Source organism: Halichoeres trimaculatus, unplaced genomic scaffold (assembly GCF_033239565.1).
Source record: "Halichoeres trimaculatus isolate MK-OKI-2021-1 unplaced genomic scaffold, fHalTri1.1 fHalTri1_scaffold_21, whole genome shotgun sequence".
NCBI lineage: Eukaryota > Metazoa > Chordata > Actinopteri > Labriformes > Labridae > Halichoeres > Halichoeres trimaculatus.
In genome coordinates this window covers 18,782,822-18,802,597 of record NW_027437199.1, presented here as the reverse complement: position 1 = coordinate 18,802,597, position 19,776 = coordinate 18,782,822, and the positions used below count along the sequence as shown (strand labels likewise).

General features: G+C 40.4%; 1 protein-coding gene across 4 annotated transcripts; it reads right to left on the bottom strand.

Annotated features, from left to right (window-relative positions):
- Nucleotides 1-329: 329 nt before the first annotated feature.
- Nucleotides 330-19,168, bottom strand: lrguk (leucine-rich repeats and guanylate kinase domain containing). Of its 4 annotated transcripts, none has more exons than XM_074698346.1 (21): nucleotides 18,923-19,168; nucleotides 18,639-18,692; nucleotides 18,254-18,355; nucleotides 17,155-17,236; nucleotides 16,890-16,990; nucleotides 16,541-16,622; nucleotides 16,253-16,377; nucleotides 15,028-15,171; nucleotides 14,849-14,929; nucleotides 14,642-14,728; nucleotides 14,383-14,489; nucleotides 13,975-14,097; nucleotides 12,140-12,236; nucleotides 9,565-9,678; nucleotides 7,549-7,750; nucleotides 6,679-6,786; nucleotides 4,805-4,956; nucleotides 4,502-4,590; nucleotides 4,096-4,164; nucleotides 1,498-1,616; nucleotides 330-1,216 (listed from the first exon to the last, which is right to left on the bottom strand). In XM_074698346.1, the coding sequence occupies exons 1-21, from the start codon at nucleotides 19,049-19,051 to the stop codon at nucleotides 1,050-1,052; spliced, it is 2,334 nt and encodes a 777-aa protein (XP_074554447.1). In that variant the 5' UTR covers nucleotides 19,052-19,168; the 3' UTR covers nucleotides 330-1,049. The 4 variants fall into 4 exon arrangements, with proteins under 4 accessions (XP_074554447.1, XP_074554448.1, XP_074554450.1 ...); XM_074698347.1 differs by having other exon boundaries at nucleotides 13,975-14,094; XM_074698349.1 differs by lacking the exon at nucleotides 18,639-18,692.
- Nucleotides 19,169-19,776: the final 608 nt, after the last annotated feature.

Genomic DNA, 19,776 nt, shown 5'->3' with positions numbered 1-19,776 from the left:
GCCTGAGAGGAAGATCGACAGTGATGGATGGCCAGGTGTGTTTCTGTGTGTGGAAGCCCTGCATCTACACACACACACACACAGCCCAGAAAACAGAACACACATCCTGCATGTGTTCATTCACATGCATCTACGAGCAGACGGGCTGTTGAATAAGCAACGCAGGCGAATATGACAGATGACAATTTCAATTTTGCAATGAATCAAAGATGATTGCTGTTAAAAATTCACAAATCTACAGGTGCAACACACACACACACACATAAACTGACAAAATCACACCAACTTGTTTGTGATGCTCACTGTTTAATACCTGTCAACAACTTCCATATGAGCGTATTTCCAGTTGAATAAATAATCCCATCAGAGGAGATAAAGATTAATGATGTATTTATCATCCAATGACAAGAGTTCCATGCTGTGCATAAAAGATCAGCGACTAGATGTCGAAGGCAAATCCTTTTTGATGAGATTACTGAACAGTAGAAAACATAATAACACTTCAATGTCAAGAAAATTAATGCAACATCCACAGAGCATTATGGGTACCACATTTCTACAAGCACACAGATGAAGTGATACCCCTTAAAGACAAAGAAGCGGTTTTGTTAATGCACTGCTTTATTTTATGACACGCTCCTCAATCTGCGTCATAGTCGGAGTATACAGTCCTCATCTGACAGGCAGTGCAGCAGTCATCCTACAGAGCGGAAAGGCTTTGCTATAATTACGCTGAAGTGAAATTAAACTTGGGCTTTAATGCCGTCACTTGTCAGGTTGGTGGTGTAGAGTAAAGATTCAGGCGTGTTGTGACAAGAGCAACAGATCACAGGAGAAAGGCAAGTTCTTACAGCGATGTCTCATCTAAAAAAGTTTGGCTACAACATCACAGTCTGTGTGGTTTGTGGTAAAATAATGATGAACACACGTTTCTTCCTTCTTTTCTTTTTCTCATTTTTAATCTTATTTGTCACATTACATCTTAAATCAGGTACCCTAACACTTTTGAAACTACTTCTCCCTTTCCTCCTCCAGCCTGTGGATTTGGGTTAGGGATTTGGTGAAGGAGCTGGGCTGGATACTGAGGGCGTCTTGCGACCGGTGGGGATCGGTGGCAGGACAGCCATGACGTTAGATCCAGGACGTCTATCGGTAGACGAAGACAAGATTGAAGCTTGCTGATCCGTGCCCAGAGGAGGGTTTTCAGGAGTTAGGCCTGGTGACACAGGGTATGAAACACTCAAAATATTTAATATGTACAATTAAAATTAACAAAAACATTATAAGAGTTAGTCATTTTTAGATTTTAGTACAATAGAGGTGACTATTTTTTTTAGAAAGTTAAGGGTTAATAGGGTTGAAAACAGATGAATGAATAAAGAAGACACAACAAATATCCCAGTTATTGGCAGATAAAACATCAATTCTCTTTTCTCTTACAACAGCAACTTATAAATTATACCTGTTAAAATAAAAGCAATTGAAGAATAAAACAACCTTTGGGTGTTTCCAAGGCTTTGCTCAGGACAGAGATGTCAAGTGGCTCCACTAAACCCGACAAGGCTCCAGCAGAACTGGGCACAGACAGCGCTGAACTGGCGCGAGACTCGTCCGAGCTGCTTGCGAGAGGAGGGAATAGAAGGACAGAAGAGAGGATGAAGAGGGTAAAGGAGGCAAGGGAATACAAGGAGGATGCTCATGAGGGGAAGTTAAAATGTGAGCAGAGTAAAAAAGGAGAGCAAAATTGATGTAAGAAAAATATCAAGTATCTAGTTGCGATCTAAACAGGTTTATCCAATAAACCTTAACATGTTCATAATATTGCTCTAATCCTCAATGACTACTGGTGTCAGAAAAAAACTTAACCCCACACACACATATAAACTAAAACATTCATAACATCAGGGTGAAAGGAGTTACAGCTCATGAGATACACTCACAAGTGAAGACACATCCCCACTGAGTGTGCTGTCGACAGATGCCTGGAACCCTCTACAGAAATACTGGAAGGCTGAGTAATGCTAACATTACACACTGCAGGCATTTATCGCTCACTTTGCGCTGACAGAACTTGTGGTTTTGGTGCCACTTGCATTCTCAGAACATGAACCCAAAGGCAACGAAGTGAACGTGACTGAACACGCCGAGTATCTCTGGATGTATCTAACAGGCCTTCTCCTGTCAGAATCATTAAGTTAATTTGATGCTAATTTTGACAAGAGCGATAAAGCTGTCTGTGCTGTTGTATGTAAGACGCACACATGACATGTTCGTGTTCATGTCTAACTGATTCAATCTACATTTGAAATGAAAGCTTGTTTATAAATGGTAGGTGAAGGAGAAGAAGTGCTTCTTTCTGTTGTGTGCAAATGTATGTGTTAATTCATGAGGCGTGTGTTAATATAAGTCATGGCTTGTACTGGCAGGATGTAGGGATGCACCAATCCAACTTTTCAAGTTTCCGACACTGGTACTGATACCTGGGCTTTAGGTATCGACCGATACTGATACTGATCCAATACAAGTGTTTTCAGTTGTTGAAAAACATGCTAAAGTGCCCTCTTGAGAGCCAAACCATTGACTGTATAGAGAGTGGACAGCATGGCTTCACCATTTATCATTGTAGAGTTTTGAAGCCAAAATTCACAAGCGCTGCCATTGGTAGCCATTGTGCAGCCAGAGTCTGCGCAGCACAGACTATGAGGACTCAGAGAGATTCTGAGTGGAGCTGGGCGACAAAAATAATAATTTAATAATAACTTTTCCTTTCGAGAGTCTAATCTCTTCTTGGCTCTCCCTCCCAACATATTTTAGAATTCCCCCAAAAATACACAAGAACAGCAGCTGTCAATCATCGTCAAACGTGACGTAAAGCTTTTTTTTTTAACCTCTTATAACTATATATTATCAATCAATCAATTAAGCTTAATTTATAGAGCATTTTTCATACAAAAGAAATGTAGCACAAAGTGCTTTACATGTCTAAAAACGACCCTTACCCATTCCCATCCCGCCCAACCCCCACTGAGCACATACACACTTACACACTTCCCTGTTGCGTTTTAGCCTTGTATCTACACAGAAACAGCGTTTCAGCCGACCTAAAACACAAACTTTTGAAAACGGTTGTTACGATCATCGCGAACTACTGGTTGTGCTTGTGCTGCTTAATCTACTGTATCTGCTGACTGTGCATCTGTTGCTCCACTTTTGCACTTAGTATTCTCCAATACACTACTTCAGTGGAGATCTACCAAAAGCTGCTTCTCAAAAAGACAGTTATAGCACCACCTGTAGGGCTGGCATGCGTACTACAGCATTTTCAGGACCTCGGCATTTCCGTGCAAACGCAGATTTTTTTTACTGCGTTTTACCGTTTTTGGAGGAAACATTGTTGTACAAACGGGGCCTTACACAGACACCCACAAACACACACTCAAAGGTACTGTGGTTTTAAACGTGTGGCTGAGTACAGAGGAGCCAGGTCAGGAAACGTTATTTGTATAACTTATAACTAATGAAAACAAAACTTTTCAGAATAAAGAGGACCTGAATACAAGGCAGCCCAATAATACTGTCAAATCACCACAACAATTGGATGTGAGAAACATTTCTACCCAGTGTATTAATTCTTTAAAGTTTGACCACAGCCCATCTACTATGGCTGAGGAGATGGATTTTTTGACCTATACTGCAGCCAGCCACTAGGGGGAGCAGTTTTTGTGACAACCTCACCTTGAGCCGAGCAAAATGACGTCCATTTTTTTTTTTACAGTGTAGGGCCAAAACACACGCCCAAGTTCCTCTTTGGAAGCCAAAACATGAGTAAAGTGCCCTTTCAGAGACCATAGTGTGCCAAACTGCCCTCTTGGGAGCCAAAACTAGCGCAACAGTACCCTCTTGATAGCTAAAATGCGTCCTAAAGTGCGACCTTGGTTAGCAGAAATGTGTGCTCACGTACCCTTGAAAAACGTGGAATTCAGTTCCCTCTTTGGTGGTGAAAATGCACTGTATGAACCTTGTTTTTTTTCTTTTTGCCCGTGCCCTTCAAAAAGTCTGTTCACCACTCATACTGTGTCTGTGTGTATTCTTTACCTGCTGTCCTGACTCAGATGGTCACCTGCATCCTGATTCTGCTCTGATGACGGTGCTGTTTGAGCAGAGCTGAAAAAAGCAGATTTAATTCAATAGTTCTTCTCTTCAAAAGAATTAATCCTCTCAAAAAGCAATTTTACACTCAGATTTCTAATTTTAATCTGATGTTTTTAGACCTTGAGTGGGGTTTATTTTAGGAAAGTGCCACGATACAAGCACATCTTATTAACAAATATGTGAATGCTAATAATTTAGACACCTGCCACTTTACCTCCAAGGTCAACAATCAGCCAAAACAAACCATCAAAACACAGTTAGGACAAGAGCACCAATTAAATCAATTTGGCCCTACAGAGGGCGTCCACTTGAAAATTAGTATTAAATTGTAATTGAGTGCATACTAAACCTTCTGAAGAGCTGGCTGTAGACCCCCGGCCTCTTCCCTGCGATAGCTTCCCTCACCAGCTGCTCTCGCCGCCTGATGGACGCCAGCTCCTTCAGAGGAGGGAGGTGGAGAGAAAGACAAATTGACAAAAGCGGAAGGAGAGAGGTGGGAGGAAAACAGGACAGAGGAGTGGAGATGAAGCCGTGATGAAGAAGAAAGAAACGTGATTTAAGTCAGCATCTTTAAAAGTCTGGATATCTATTTCAAATTCTTTTACTGGATTCATGTTGTATAAATTTTTCACTTTACGTCTCTGAAACTCACAGCGGGGCTCTTCTGCGGGCTGAGCTCAGCCTGAATCTTAGTGAGATAGTTCCTGTAAGACAAGTCAGAGGGTTCAAGGGCGGTGGCAGAGAGCGATGTGATTGTGCCTGATCTGGATAAGGCTGAGTTTGGCTTCTGCTCCGGCTCATGACCTGCAAACAGGAAAAGTTGATGGAAAAGTTAATGTACAGAGTAAAAACAGAGTGAGATGTGTAATTTACTGATTTGGAAGCCATCTCAACTCAACTCAGACTTTATTCACAGAGCACATTTAAAACAACTGAAGTTGACCAAAGTGCTGTCCAGATTAAAAGCAGAAGAATAACAGAATATAATACTAAGATTCAGAAAAACATAAAAATGGAGCAAATATAATATGAAATAGAATAGAATAAAATACATTAAAATGTAACAATCATGCCAGAACTATTCAAGCTTTGATTAAAAGCCAGAGCGAAGAGGTGATTGGGGAGGGGTTTATGTCTGGTTTTGGGGGTGACCAGAAGCAACAGACTAGATGATCTCAGTGTCCTGGCTGGGACATGAAGATGAAGAGGTTTGGATAGGTACTCAGGGGCAAGGCCATTAAGAGCTTGAAAAACATACAATAAAATTTTAAAATCTATTCTAAAAGCAACTGGGAGCCAGTGTAGCAAAGCTTAAACAGGCGAAATGTGGCAGCTGCATTCTGAACCAGTCGCAGATGATGTAAAAGTGAGTTCTCAAGTCCAAAATACAAAGAGTTACAATACTCCAATCTAGTGTTGATAAAAGCATGGATCACAGTTTCTAAGCCTCTGTACAACAGGTACCCCTTTACTTTCCATAAAATTCTCAAATGATAAAAGCTTTTTTTGACTGAGCTAACCTGGTGGTCAAATTTCAGCCTGTCATCAAAAATTACCCCAAGGTTCCTCACAGAAGACGATGGTGTGAGGGGGCCCAGAAGACCAGGTGGAAAATCCACTGGACCACAACCAAACATGAACACTTCAGTCTTTACTTCATTCAAGTGCAGAAAGTTTGCACTCATCCAGGACTTAGTATCTTTTGGGCATTTGAGCAAAGCCCTTACGGAGTAAGTGGATTGTGAAGTCAAGACAGGTAGATTTGAACATCATCAGCATAACAATTAATGGGAATGTTGTGTTCCTTAAAAATCAACCCCAATGTATAAAGATTAGGGGCGCCCAAATTCTTTTCAGTGAGGGGCCAAAAAAGAATCAGGGTGGAGGGTTGCTGGTTATTGAACATCCATATGGCACAAATATTAGGCCTATGTCTTCAAAGACATTTAGTGCAATACAATCTAAACAACATGGGACACAGCAACTTTCTGTCTACATATTAGACATACAGCTGTGGCATCAATTTCTGTAAAAAGGGACTCATGTTCCCAACTATTTTTAAACTTTCTCTTGTCAGGGTACTACTGTCTCATATGCTCGATCCCAGCCATGACCCTGCATCCTCTCACTCTCTGGTCATGGACTGATGGGACTATCGCCACCCTATTCCAAATGTAACACAGTGTTAATTTGTGGTCAAGAGAGGCCAACTTTGGCCCCCGGGGTCCAAATTGGACAGACCTGATATAGAACAGGAAGAGAACTGGAAGCCTAGCTCCATCAGTTGCAAAATGCAATATTAAGAAGTTACCCTTCAAACAATTTCAATGAGTTTTAACTTTGTCCTCCTGACAAAGCTTTTCTCACTCTCGCAAACGGTCGACTTGTAAACTCTGGTGAATATCTCTTTTCATTAAGAGAAAAATTATGATAAAAAGAGACACACTCCACTGCATTCTGAACCTTGTCTTGCTCCACAAAACTTGTTTATGCTAATGATGATCAAACAAACAAACAAACACACACCGAGAGCGGTGTCAGAGGATCTGCTGTTTTCTCCACCCTCCTGCTCGTCCAGCAACAGGTACTCCTTCACCGCCCGCTTCAGAGACTGGAAGGCTTCTTCGCAGTCATCTACACACACACATCACATTGCACACACACACAAAGAAAATGTAGATGTGAACAGAGCCAATGCGTCTCCCATCAAAGAGTAATGAATCAAAGATATGGGGATGATGACCTTAGCGTAATGATGTGCTAGCTAGCAGTGAGTAAAAGTGATGAGGTTCTGCACCCCCTGTATGTTCATCTCATTAAGGAAACAGCGAACATGTCTGAGTGCTTTCATGAGGGAATGATAAACAGAGCTATTCTGCGGCTACGTGCCCTTAATACATGTGGTAATTGGATTGAAAGTGTAGAGTATGGATTTTAGAGAAGTGTGTTAATCTATCTGAGGCTTTACTCGTGACACTCGTGCTTAGACAGGATACAGAAGGGTATTACTCGCTCAGTGAGGCGCTGCAATGACAAACTGCCTTTGAACAGAGCAAAGACTTCTGCACTTCTTCCTCCTCATCATCATATCCAAAGGTTGAATAAGTGCTGAGAAGAAAACGTCCCACAGGAATAATCTAAATGTCTCTTTGGCAGGAAATAGATTTTTGTAAAGAATTAATCGTAGATATTTGTTCCAACGCTTTGTGATGCAATTAAACTCTCACTGACTAATAGTAGGATTGATTTGATTAGCTGCTAGAGGATTTTAAATTACCATTATTATCCTGTGTAACACACACTTAAATTAACGAGTACGACATGAAACAACATGGATGAAAACATTCCATTTCATTACAACAACCACTACAGACACAACGTGTTTCTGTGTCTTACCACTGGGGATAACGTTGTCAAAGAATCCTGGCCTCTGCCTGTTGGTGTTGGTGTAAAGATCTATACGAGCAGCTGCAGCATCAATCTGCTCTTTGGTGTAGAGATTGCGGCCTTTCAGCTGGTCCGTGTACTTCTCCACCTTGGTGGGGATGAGCAGCATGTACCGAGGCTCAAAGCAGCTCTGCTTCATGCTGAACACACCCTGTAATGATAGTCAGCGTAGTTTTGTTACCATGAGAGTTTGTTTTGCTTATTATAACTTTAACAGCTCTCTGAAGTGATTCACACCGTGCTGTGGGGACTTACAGATTGAAAATGATCATGTAAAAACTCAGCAACACACAAACGACAAGAGGCAATTTAGTAATCCATACAGTGTGATTCCACACCGACACTCCTGAGTTATAGAAACACTTCTTGGTATCTTTCATTTCAATAAAACACACTTTGGATGCAGGGAAATTTCAATCTCTGCCCCAGGGGCTGCTCAGAAATTGTTTGCTATACCTCTAACTCAATCAGGCAAAAAGAAAACAAATATAGTCTGCAGCTACTTCAAGTAACAGTTTGAGAACAACAAACACTGTTTCCTGTGTAGCAAAGAAATTGCTTAGAAAGAAAGCAGGCCTCTTAACATGGAGTTAGGCAAACTGAATTACTACAGGAAAAAGTCTAAATCATTTAACATCATTAACTGCACACTAACACACCCTCACTGCCACTTTATTAGCCTTGTGTGTATGTGTATATTCCTCAGAGAATCTGGTCCATATTGATGTGATAGCATCTACTGGATTGAGATCTGGGGACTGAGGAGGCCATTTGAGTACAGGGAACTCATTGTCATATTGAAGAAACCAGTCTGAGATGATTCCAGCTTTATGACATGGAGCGTTATCCTGCTGGAAGTAGCCATCAGAAGATGGGTACACTGTGCTTAAAAAGGATGGACATGGTCAGCAACAATACTCAGGTAGGCTGTGGACTTTAAACCATGCTCAGTTGGTACTAGGTGACTCAAAGTGTGGCAAGAAAATCTCCCCCACACCATTACACCACCAGCAGCAGCCTGAACCGGGGCAGGATGGATCCATGCTTTCATGTTGTTGACGCCAAATTCTGACCCTACCATCTGAATGTGGAGCAGAAATCCAGACTCATCAGACCAGGCAACGTTTTTACAATCTTCTATTGTCCAGTTTTGGTGTTGCTGTGTGAATTGTAGCCTCAGTTTCCTGTTCTTAGCTGACAGGAGGGTCACCCGGTGTGGTCTTCTGCTGCTGTAGCCCATCTGCCTCAAGGTTGGACGTGTTGTGTGTTCAGAGATGCTCTTCTGCAGACCTCGGTTGTAACCAGTGGTTATTTGAGTTACTGTTGCCTTTCTATCAGCTCCAACCAGTCTGTCCATTCTCCTTTGACCTCTGTCACCAATAAAGTACTGTTACACAGATAACTGCAACTTACTTCATATTTTCTCCTTTTGGGACCATTCTCCGTAAACACTTGAGATGTTTGGGTTTGCAAATCCAAACAGTTCATCAGTTTGTGAAATACTAAAACCAGCTTGTTGGGTCACTTAAGTCACTTGAATCACCTTTCTTCTCCATTCTGATGCTCAGTTTGACGTCAGCAGCGTCTTCACCATGTCTAAATGCTTAAATGCACTGATTTGCTGCCATGCCACTGACTGATTAGATACTTTCATTAATGTGCAATTAAACAGGTTTACACCTAATAAAGTGGCAGATTACTGTATACAGTATGTTTATACACTTGGATATATTTCTTTGTATCAAGTTATGGACACACCCTTTGAAATGGCATTGTTTTAGACTAACCAGGGTTGTATAATATGTTCCTCAACAACAAACATAATGACCAATAAGAAATTATAGGTTCAGAGTATTGGAAGAACTACATGTATGGTATTTCCTTTGATGCTGACAGCTCTTCTTTCTCCACCCTGTGTCAGCCAACACATTTTAATGGCTCTGGCTAAAAGTTTTCCATACGCACCTCTAGCTCCATGTGCACACAGCAGGCCAGTCCTTCTCTGGCTACATCCTCTACTGCGTCTCTCGTCAGGCCGTACCTGTGACCCCCGTACAGCATGGTCTGGATAAACTTACCCTAGGAGAAACAATGAAAGGGCAATTTGTGGTGTTATTTTATTGCCTTCTATGTATCATGTTACTACACTTCAGGGCAGCATTTATCTTCAACAGAGGACGTAAGACTTGACACATATACAAAACCTCCGCATGTTCTAACAAGATTAACAGCCAAAGGTGTGTGTCCACCTGTGAGCTGAACTTTTGACCTGATGGTAAAGACAAAAAAATCTCTTTTGTTACCTCTCACACACGACCCCTGATGACCTTTTGTCTGCTGCTTTTGGGGTTTTATTGGTAAAACAAAATTTAAAACCCCCATCAGGTGACATCACCAGAAAAACTTCAGCTGGACATCACTTTGTTTGTTTACTGGCCCGTGAAGTGAAATGCTGCAACTGGGGCCAGTGGGAGTGAACAGTGTGCCAACCAAAGATCAACAAAGGATCTAACTTGCCTAAAGTAAAAAGTCTCAACTCTTTTCTCTCTGCTTTTTGGAGCAGAAAACAATCAAGCAGACCCCAGGGTTTAATAACTAAGAAACAAAACCCTCCCTTCAACCTTATTTGGTGCTTTTGAACCCTCTTAAATAGGTCGCCGACAAGCGTTCAGACACTCAATTACAAACGCAATACTTGTGAGGGATAACTATTGAAGGTGGATGCTATTTAGTGAAAATTGCACAGCAGGTGTTCCTTGTGTTTACAACACTCTGAGGAGGCTTTCAAGTAGCAAGGAGTGCTGATTGAGGTTAATTTTGAACAGCAACCACGAGTGGGATTAAGGGTTATGATTGCATAGTTACTGAAAATCACATCCCAGGCACAGAGGAGTGAAGTAGCAGCTCACGCACTAAAGTATGAGGAGTCAGGAGAGAAAAGACAAAGCAGCAAACAATCGAACAAAAATCAGAAGGAGGGTGGATTATAAAGTTGACCTCATCCACTCCTTCAGTTGGAACAGACAACAGGCGTCCAGCATCAAAGCTTTGCTCTGTGTAAATCACTTCATGACCCAGACCTCAATCCATCATCTCCCACTGTCCTTACATCACAGGCAGCTTTACAAGGGGGACAAGATGGAAAACAAATGTGTTCAAGGCCTTCGACCCCAGCACCCATTTTTTATGACTTAGAGAGAACTGTTGGTCCACTTGTTGGATGGTTATGAACAAAGTGTTCTATAGATAAAACCCAGTTACTGATGACAGATGCCTTTACAAGGCAAATGAAATATGAGCCTAGCAGTCACTGAGTGTTAAAGAAAGACTTTTTTAATGAAATTTTATCCACAGCGAGCACATAAATTTCCTGAATTTCCCCTCGGGGATAAATAAAGTATTTTTCTATTCAATTCTATTTTATAAAGATAAATTCAAAACCCTCAGAAACATTTTTACTTGTCATCTGTTAAAATTTTCATAAATGTTATACTTTTCAAATGACACATTTTGAGTTAAAGAAACAAAAAACTAGTGCTGTTAATCTAATTAATCACATTTTAATCTCATATCTGCTTAAGGTTCCCGAATCAAGAATTAGATTTCTAGGACATTACAAAATTGTAGTGCATGACTAACAAATGGATACACTAAAAACAGAGGATATGTAAATCCACATTTTTTTCAACTGGCCAATATTAAAATGTCTGTCAGTTGGATTGCAACTGTTTCCAGCGTCTATAGAAGAAATTATGTTTTTCAGCTGGGGGAGGTGGGGTACGGCGGAGCTTGTCAATCAAAATCCTGCTTGTAAGCTACTGTGGGTGAGAGTGGTGTGCTCTTTGGATGAGAGCTCAGCATGGATATGAGGAGAAGATGTGAGATGACAGAGACATAGCGAGACGCTGTAAGAAAAGTTCAGGCAGCTCAAGCTCCAACTGAGGTTGTGTCGCAGTAGTTCAGAGAGAAAGAGCGGCGAGATCCTGAGAAAAGATGACCGAGATCAGAAGAGGATCAAAGGACGGAGCATCCCAGACTAGCACAATCAAAAAAAAGTAAGTTTTGTCTGTTTTTTTGATCAAAAACAGGAAGACAGACATAAAAGAAGAGAATCCACTCTTCTTAGGTATTTTTGGTGTTTACATAGCCAGAGAAAACAAGATTATTTGGGTCTTGAAAGACTGTTCAAGATGCTTTGAAAAGTGACAGCCCTAAAAACAACACAAAAGCTTGAGCATCAGAGGTCCATTATATAGAGATAAAGAGAAGAGATTGAGTGCTAATGAAAACAAGAAAGTGAATCAGAAAAACAACTTGGATTCTGTCATGGTCGAAGTATTTACGTTCCAGGAACTGAAACAGCTGCAAAGTTGTAGAAAAAAGTTACCAAGGTGTTTGTTTCCACTCTTTTATGTAATCTATTTGTTTTTAATGTACTCTCTGTAAATTATGAGACTGATTGTATTCACTTGTTTAAGCACAACACAACTGCTGTTATAAAGCTAGAATGTAAAAGCTGATGAGCTATAAACCAACTCACCATCAGTACCATGTTCTGAAATTCCTCCTCATTGACAAAATGGTAGTCGATTCCATTCTCCTCTCCAAAGTAGGGCCCCCTTGTGGTGTGACAAATTCTGCACAGACAGGCAGAGAGACATAAACACAAACACTTGCTTATCCTCTTCATCAATCTTCCCTTGTGCCTAGATTGTAAAACAAGGAAGAAGAGACAGAACCTACAATCCTCATTCTGTTGATGAATGTGTCATGAAGTCAAGCCAAAACTAATAAGTGGCTTCAGCAGTCTGAGTTTGACAAACTGACTGGGAGTCTTCCAAAGTTGCCTTCCCAACAAGCAGCAGAGAGATAAGTCCTGTTGGCAGGATCGCCAGGACAAACACCGGCAATAATTCCCCGCGTGACAACCGAGACATGGACTCCAACAACTTGCTTTGGCTGAGTCAGACTGCTGAAGTCTCATTTGGGCTTTGGCTACACTAAAAGATTGTTTTGGCAAGGGAGATGAAGTTTGAGTTTTGTCGCTCTGATGTTTCACGGGGGATTGCTCGACAAACTGTGCAGACAAGAGGAACGATTACAGCAACTAAAACTTGTGTTGACATACAACAGAGACATGAGTTTAGTGTCTTTTTATTCGGGTCTCTTGCGTATCAAAATGTTTGAAATTCCTTGTATTTAGTCTCTCTGAGAATGAATGGGGACATTTGTTGGGAGAAAAAAGAAAACTTGCCAATTTTGAAGAATACTTCTCATGGTTTATTTTTTTTTTATTTCAGGGGCACCGTCTAATGATAAACAATATCTTTTGCATTGTGAGGCCTGAAAGCGGCGCAGTCATCATTGTCAGTAACACACATGTGTAAAGGGACTAAGATGACTTATTTCACAAGTTGACATGAAATGTCATATTTTTGACTTTTTGTCTCATAACTTCTACTAAATTTCCATCTTATGATGTAGACATGGTATTTCATATTTTGCCTTCATATCTCATAGTCTGATTCAGTATTGTCATAACCTGGCTCCATTGCCAGGGCAAATATGAGAAAGAACACCTTAAATTGAGTTAACCAAGGTTTCTTTAAATGACACACCTACAACTATAGCACAAACAGGGAATGAAGGTCAATGTTTGGGCTAGTGAGATCGAGGGCTCCAAACTAGACCCATGTTTTTTAATAAAACTGTTTTGATTTCGTATCTCAGAATTTTGACTTTTCTCAAAATTTCCGCCAATTATTCTGAAATTTTGATTATCCTATCCCAATTTGAGCTTAATATCTATTTATTACTTTTCTCTACCCCATAATATACATCTTTTATTTTAGTTTTAATAGACTGACATAAAAAAATACTTGAGCCAGACAACTGGAATTCCTTGAGAAGTCAGAAATTTATCAAAAATATCAGTCAACCACTGCTGAAACACACTTTTTTGTTCAGGAACATATGTGAAGAATCGTAATTTGTCAATGAAAAAATAAAATTGTGCTTTTTTCTAGATTTGTTTGTAAACAGTGCATTTGAAAATTCATAGAGAACAAAAATTGTTTTAAAATTTGGATAAAAAAATTACAAAAACATACTAAAGTGTTTTATTAGTCAATTTTATAATGTGAATTCAGAACATCTTTGTAAGGGCAGTTCTTTGCCTTCACCTGGCTTCTCAGTTTTGGATTGGCCTGTGAGTGTACCAGAGTCATCAGCCTCTGCACTGCTGTGTTAGGAGTCATTGGCTGAAAAGTGTGTGAACTCCTTGTCCAATGAACTGTATCTAGAAACTTGTTGTACTCTGTTGTAGGTTTAAATGACAACAACATACATGATGCTTATAAAAAGTCTGAGACTGACCCATAGGAAAAGTAATCGCTGAACTCCTGACACAGCCTGTGAGCCAGCTCTCTCTTCCCACAGCCTTGAGGACCCGTCAGAACCAGCATGGGGTATGGGGAGTCTGCACTGGGCAAAGTGCTGCTTCAAAACACACATACACACACACACACATAAAAGATCTGACACACTTAAACTTCACAAGTGTTTTCTTTCTAACCAGATGTAAATCAAGAAAGCATAGCACACATCTCTGCAGACAGCCTCACAGCTAATACAAACACAATAATAACATTAAGGTTTTTTCTTTTAAACAGTTCCACATCTATCAGCATTTGCACAAACTTAAAGATCACTTAACTTTATTGAGACATAAAATTAACTAAAAAACAGAAAATATTCTATATGATGAAGTAGTTTGGCACCAACCTATCATAGAGCACCTGGGGCTGCATCAGCTGATACAACAGTTGCGTCATGTGGTCCCTGGCTGCTACCACTTCCAAAGGAGGGTCATACTTGTTCACTGAGGAAACCTGAGATTTCAAAGTAACATTTACTTTCTAGCTCCATAGTAAGAAAGGCATCCTGATAAGACGTACAAAGGAAATACATGTTTAGACATGTTTAGACATGTATTTGCAGTCATCAAATTACAAAAGCTTCTATTTCATGTTTGTTTTTTTACCTTTTCCTCAACAGTGACTTTCTCTTGGTCCAGCAAAGTCAAGTGTTGAAGGAGGAAAACAACTGCCAGTCTGTAATCCGGTTGCTCCTTCAGAATCAATCAAACAGGATGTTAAAAGTATAGTGATAAATACTCCCAAACTGTGATTGTGTTTTTAACAGAGTCTCTGCACCGTTGATGAATGCCATCAGTAAAAAACGCGTTTACCTGAACAGGATTTCCCAGCAGGTTGAGATCCCTCAGGAAGAGAAGGTCATGAATGTGTTTGCACTCCTGAATTTCACTTATCTGCAACAAATTTTTGTCACATAATCACATGTAAAAACTTAGCCTGACAGATTCCTGGGGTTAACTAATTCTTTCTGAAGGTTGTCTGGGATCAATACCAGGTTTTTCTCCAGATTGATGGAGCCCAGCAGGTGGAGATTCTGGAGGCCAGACAGACTAGTGATGCGGTTCACAGACAGGTCAAGAACCTGCAGACTCTTCAAACTCTCCAACCCTTCAATCGTCTCCAGCTGGTTCCCCCTCTGGACACAGAGAGTAGAGGACACTTTTGAAAAGACAGTACGTGATGTTCATGAATATGCATGTGTACATAGGGGGCTTCTAACCCGCAGTTCTACTTAACATACAGTCAGTGATTCTCGCTAATAAATATTGAGGACCTGCTACAGTCGCTCTGCAGGGGATCTGATCTTTTCTCCCCCTCAGTGCCGGGTTGAGTGGCAGCTCTGCCTCTTTCTGCTAAAGCCTGACAGGTGAGGACTGACAGCCAACCAGCTGGCGAGGAGCTAGCACAGCACGCTTAACAACTACAGGAGCAGACCGGGGTATTCCTCTCTTGTCAGGGTCCCCAGCCTGCTCCTCACTCCATTCCTCCGACTAAAGTTGTTATCTATCTGTCTGGCCAATCCTCAGCCTCCTCTTGCCAAGCATGTTACCTGGCAGAGGGCTGCTGTCAGCGGGGGCGGGTAACCATGCCGGTCCCCTGAAGCTCCAGGTCGATGCTGTGATGGGCTGTGAAACAGGCTGGCTGACAGGGCTGTGCTGTTTAGGGAGGCGGCATGTGTGGAAGAGGGGTCAGGGGCGGATGAGATGGATGTTGGATGCACAAGGTGTGTGTGTGAGTGTGTGTGAGTATGTGCACATGCACGTGCTGTAATTGGTCCAGGCTCACTCAAACAGCAGCAGCTGGTCCCAAAGCAAAGCTAGAGACAGGGGCAGCCGTGGCCATGCCGATGGCTGCTGACAATGAAGAAACACTGATAAAGAACTAAATACGCATGTGCACACACACAGAAAAAAAGAGCAGGGGAGAAAGAAGCCTGCTGTTGGACCATATGGCGATTCTCGAGCAGGGGGCCAAGGTTTTACTGATTGTAAAAATGCAGCCAAAAAACAGAGACATAAAGAGAGACAGAAGGGAGAGAATAGTGAGACAAAATGAGGAAAGAGATATTTATTTCAAATAGGTAAAACACTCATAACGAGAAAGAGCTGTTTAAATATCACACCCAATGTGTGTGTGTTTAGAAACAAGACAACATAAAGCACCACGAGATATTTGTGTGTCCTTCAGGAAACTTTGTGAATCCTCTTCCCACTCACCAGGCAGAGGTGTTTGAGAGGCAGAGTGTCCAGGCCGCTGATCCTAGAGATCCTGTTGTTTGCAAGGCTGAGATGGCTGAGGCTGCAACACTTCTCAAGACCAGTGATCTCAGTGAAACGGTTGTCTGAGAATTGGCACATTAAGAATACTACACAAGAGAATGATTCAGAATCACAGACTGTATTTTCATATAAAATAAAACACATCTGCTGCTGTGTGTCAGAGACAAACAGAATGTGTACTTGATGCACCCATAGACAGGTACAAATCTCTTTCTTTAAGGATACAATCCAGATTCAGCTCACGGAGAAACGGATAGGCTGACAAATCCTTCATTTTTGTCATCTGGTTGTGGGAGAAATTGACTACCTTGAAAGACAAAGCACAGTACAACCCAAAGTTATTGCAGCTCGAGGAAACTCTTCAAATAAATCCACAGAGTACGGGAAAGAATTTCCAATTTGCTAAAGTTCACTGTCATTCAAGGGCGGCTAATGCCTTGTAAGCATATTCAAAGGACTACAGATGGGCTATGGAAATCCAAGGGCCTATCTTGAGGGAATAGCATGAGAAATTGAAGCCCAAGCCAACAATCAAACATGGTCCTATTCTGTCAGCTCAAGGTCCTGTTTTTACCTTAAGAGTCTTGGGTGGCTGAAATCCAAAAAAGTTGGAGATTTCATTATGAGAGGCATCCAGGATGAAGAGGTAGGGCATATGGCTGACACAGGATAAATCTAGTCATTGACAAAGTAAATAAAGATTAAGAAAAATTAGTAACAGAGGATAGATTGAGTCAACCAGAATCTTGGTATATCCTCTTTCAGAATTTCCTCAGGTTCATATAAAGAGCTGTTTTTACATGTGACAGCTGTAATCCTTGATAATAAGTGATAGTCACCTTTTATTTTGTTGTGTTGCAGTTCCAGCCTTTGCAGATAGACATAGTTGCATAAAATGGAGATGTCACTCAGATTGTGTTTCTGAAATTCAAAGACAAAACCATGGTCAGATGAAATTTGCCTCAAAGTTTCAACTCAAAGACAGTTGTTGCTGTAAAAACAGCACGCCACAGCTTGAACATAACAGATTTTTCATGAAATCCTCTGTCTTGATAAAGTAGGAGGTTAACACACTTAAGGCCATGTTGTCAGTTGAGCTATATTCTGTCTTGCAGATATCATTAGAATAGGGGTCTTCAACCTGTGGCTCTGGAGCCTCATGCGGCTCTTTGACTCCTTTGCAGTGGCTCCTTGTAGCTTTTAAAATATTATTAAAATAAGGGCTTTTAATATTTTAATGATAACGACACAGACACTAAGTCAAATAATAATATAAAATTTGGACTAAAAATGCATCACCTCTTGAAACAAAGCTTGAATTATTATTTTTTTTTTTGCTTTTTTTTTTTTTATTTTATCTTTTTTTTTTTTTTCAATTTCAATTTGTGACAGAAGAAGAATTCCACATTTTTTTTAAAGATTTTGCAAATTTTTGAACTTTTTAAATAAATCCCTCTTTTTTGCAATTTTAGAAAGTTTTTACATTTTTTTGGAAATTAAGCAAAATTTTAAAATTGCATTATTTAGGTTTTTTTTCTTTGCAAATTTATGACATTTCATCAATTTCTTTGCCATTTTGCAAATTTTTTTAATTCATTTTTTATTTTGCACATTTTTTATCTTTTTTCAATTTCCAAATTTTGCAAAATATATAAAATCTATGACACTACAATTTTTTTTCTTAAATTTGCAAAATTATTAAAAAACAAATCAAATAAATTCGTTAATAAAAGTAAAAAAACCCTCAGAAATCACATGTACAAATTTATAAACACTAAAACTTCTCGTTTGGAGAATTATTCACCTGATTATACACTTTTTTATCTTAATGTGGAGAAGTAGATTTTGCGGCTCCCGAATGACTTTCATCAGGCGAGCTGAGGCAAAATGCTCTTTTGAAAGTAAATGTTGCAGACCCCTGCATTAGAAGTATCTTACAGGTAGAGAGAGATGAAGGTATGTGCATTGTAGCCCTGTGCAGGTGCGGCCAAAGTTGGACAGACAGTTGGCGACCACATCTGCAGTTAAAACACCTTCCTTCTGTAGACATAAAAACATACAAACAAGTACTAAACACCAAACAGAGTATTTGAGTACAGTACATCTAGCATGCCTAGCCCTTTTGGAATTAATAAGTGTATATGCACACCTGCAATAACAAAGCAATGCCAAAGCATTAAGCTAGAGCTACCAGCTTCCTGTTTCTAAAAGCCCACGCGCACACATCCAAGCAAAACACGCATGATGCTAATTAGACATGCACTTAGCGGTATAATTTCGCTCACTGCAGCTTTATTACATAGCAAAAGATCAACTATTTGACCTTGCTGTGTTGTTTCACATTCCCAGACCTCTGGCACAGGGTTACCTGCTTTACCTGTTACACAACGGAACAAATATAGAAGTTTATGTAGCCTGCTAAATGAATATAAAGTCATTCTGCCCCATTATTTGCTACGTCACACTTCGTGAATAAAACGTGTAAGCTAGCTTTTTTTCCCCCACAATGAAAACTACAATTATAGAGAAACTGCAACACAGAAGTTACGCTTTAGAATGTAAATATAGCTTAAAAACGTTCTGTAAGGTTTCTTTAACACTTCTTACCTCCATCTCGTTGTTTTCCTCCTGCTCATCACAACCTGGAGCATCAAGTGAAGAAGCGTCACTGAGGGACCCATGGGGGTAGCAGCTAGGCGACGCCGAGGATGACAGTTGACCTGTCGTTTCCCTCATGATTTCGGAGTCTAAACCGTGTCATACGGGATTAAAAAGCGACTCAACAGCTTTTAAAATAAGTGCTTTGAGTTAAATCCCAGAAATGCCCGAGTTCTTGCTTTCAAGTGAAGTTATCTTGCCTGCAGGGGTGAGCAACACCGTCGCTAGGCAACGCTGACAAGTGAGAGGTCAAAGGGATTGTGGGAAATGTAGTGTTCTCAAACAAAAATGCCTCTTCTGTAGGTTGCTGTGTTTCTTCTTTCATTCTCAGAGAAAAAAAAAACTTCTGTGAAGGAAAACGTAGAAATTTGGGCATCACTTTAAGTACTATATGCAACATTTTCTAAAGAAAGGCGCAATCACATTTATGACCTAAATAAAGAAAAGGGACAAGGACATTTTTTGTTATAATTGAATTCAGGGCACCATTACACATAAAACGTGTAATAAATGTAAACACAGCCAGCCTTTGTTAACAATGCATTCTGAAAAGAGGATATGGAGTATTTCAACAATAGCAGACCCTTAACCTGGTATGTTACCTTTGTTCATTTTTCCACATTACATGATACCACAACAAACCACTTCATGTTTTAAACCATGTCATACCTGTCAGGTGAAGTAGATCCTCTTGTGTTGATTTTGGATGTGGAGGCACCATAAAGTTAATCCAAAGAGTGAAAGGTGTCCTGTCACCACACCACACATTCTCCTCTGTGGAACATTTGAGTTACGCAACCACT

Excerpts from the sequence above, each read along its gene's own strand:
- lrguk (XM_074698346.1), bottom strand. The coding sequence starts at position 19,051 with ATGAGGGAAACGACAGGTCAACTGTCATCCTCGGCGTCGCCTAGCTGC. Across the intron at positions 6,787-7,548 it reads TGACAACGTTATCCCCAGTG|ATGACTGCGAAGAAGCCTTC; the intron begins GTAAGACACAGA and ends GTGTGTGTGTAG. Across the intron at positions 1,617-4,095 it reads CATCTGAGTCAGGACAGCAG|CTCGGACGAGTCTCGCGCCA; the intron begins GTAAAGAATACA and ends TCTCGCAAGCAG.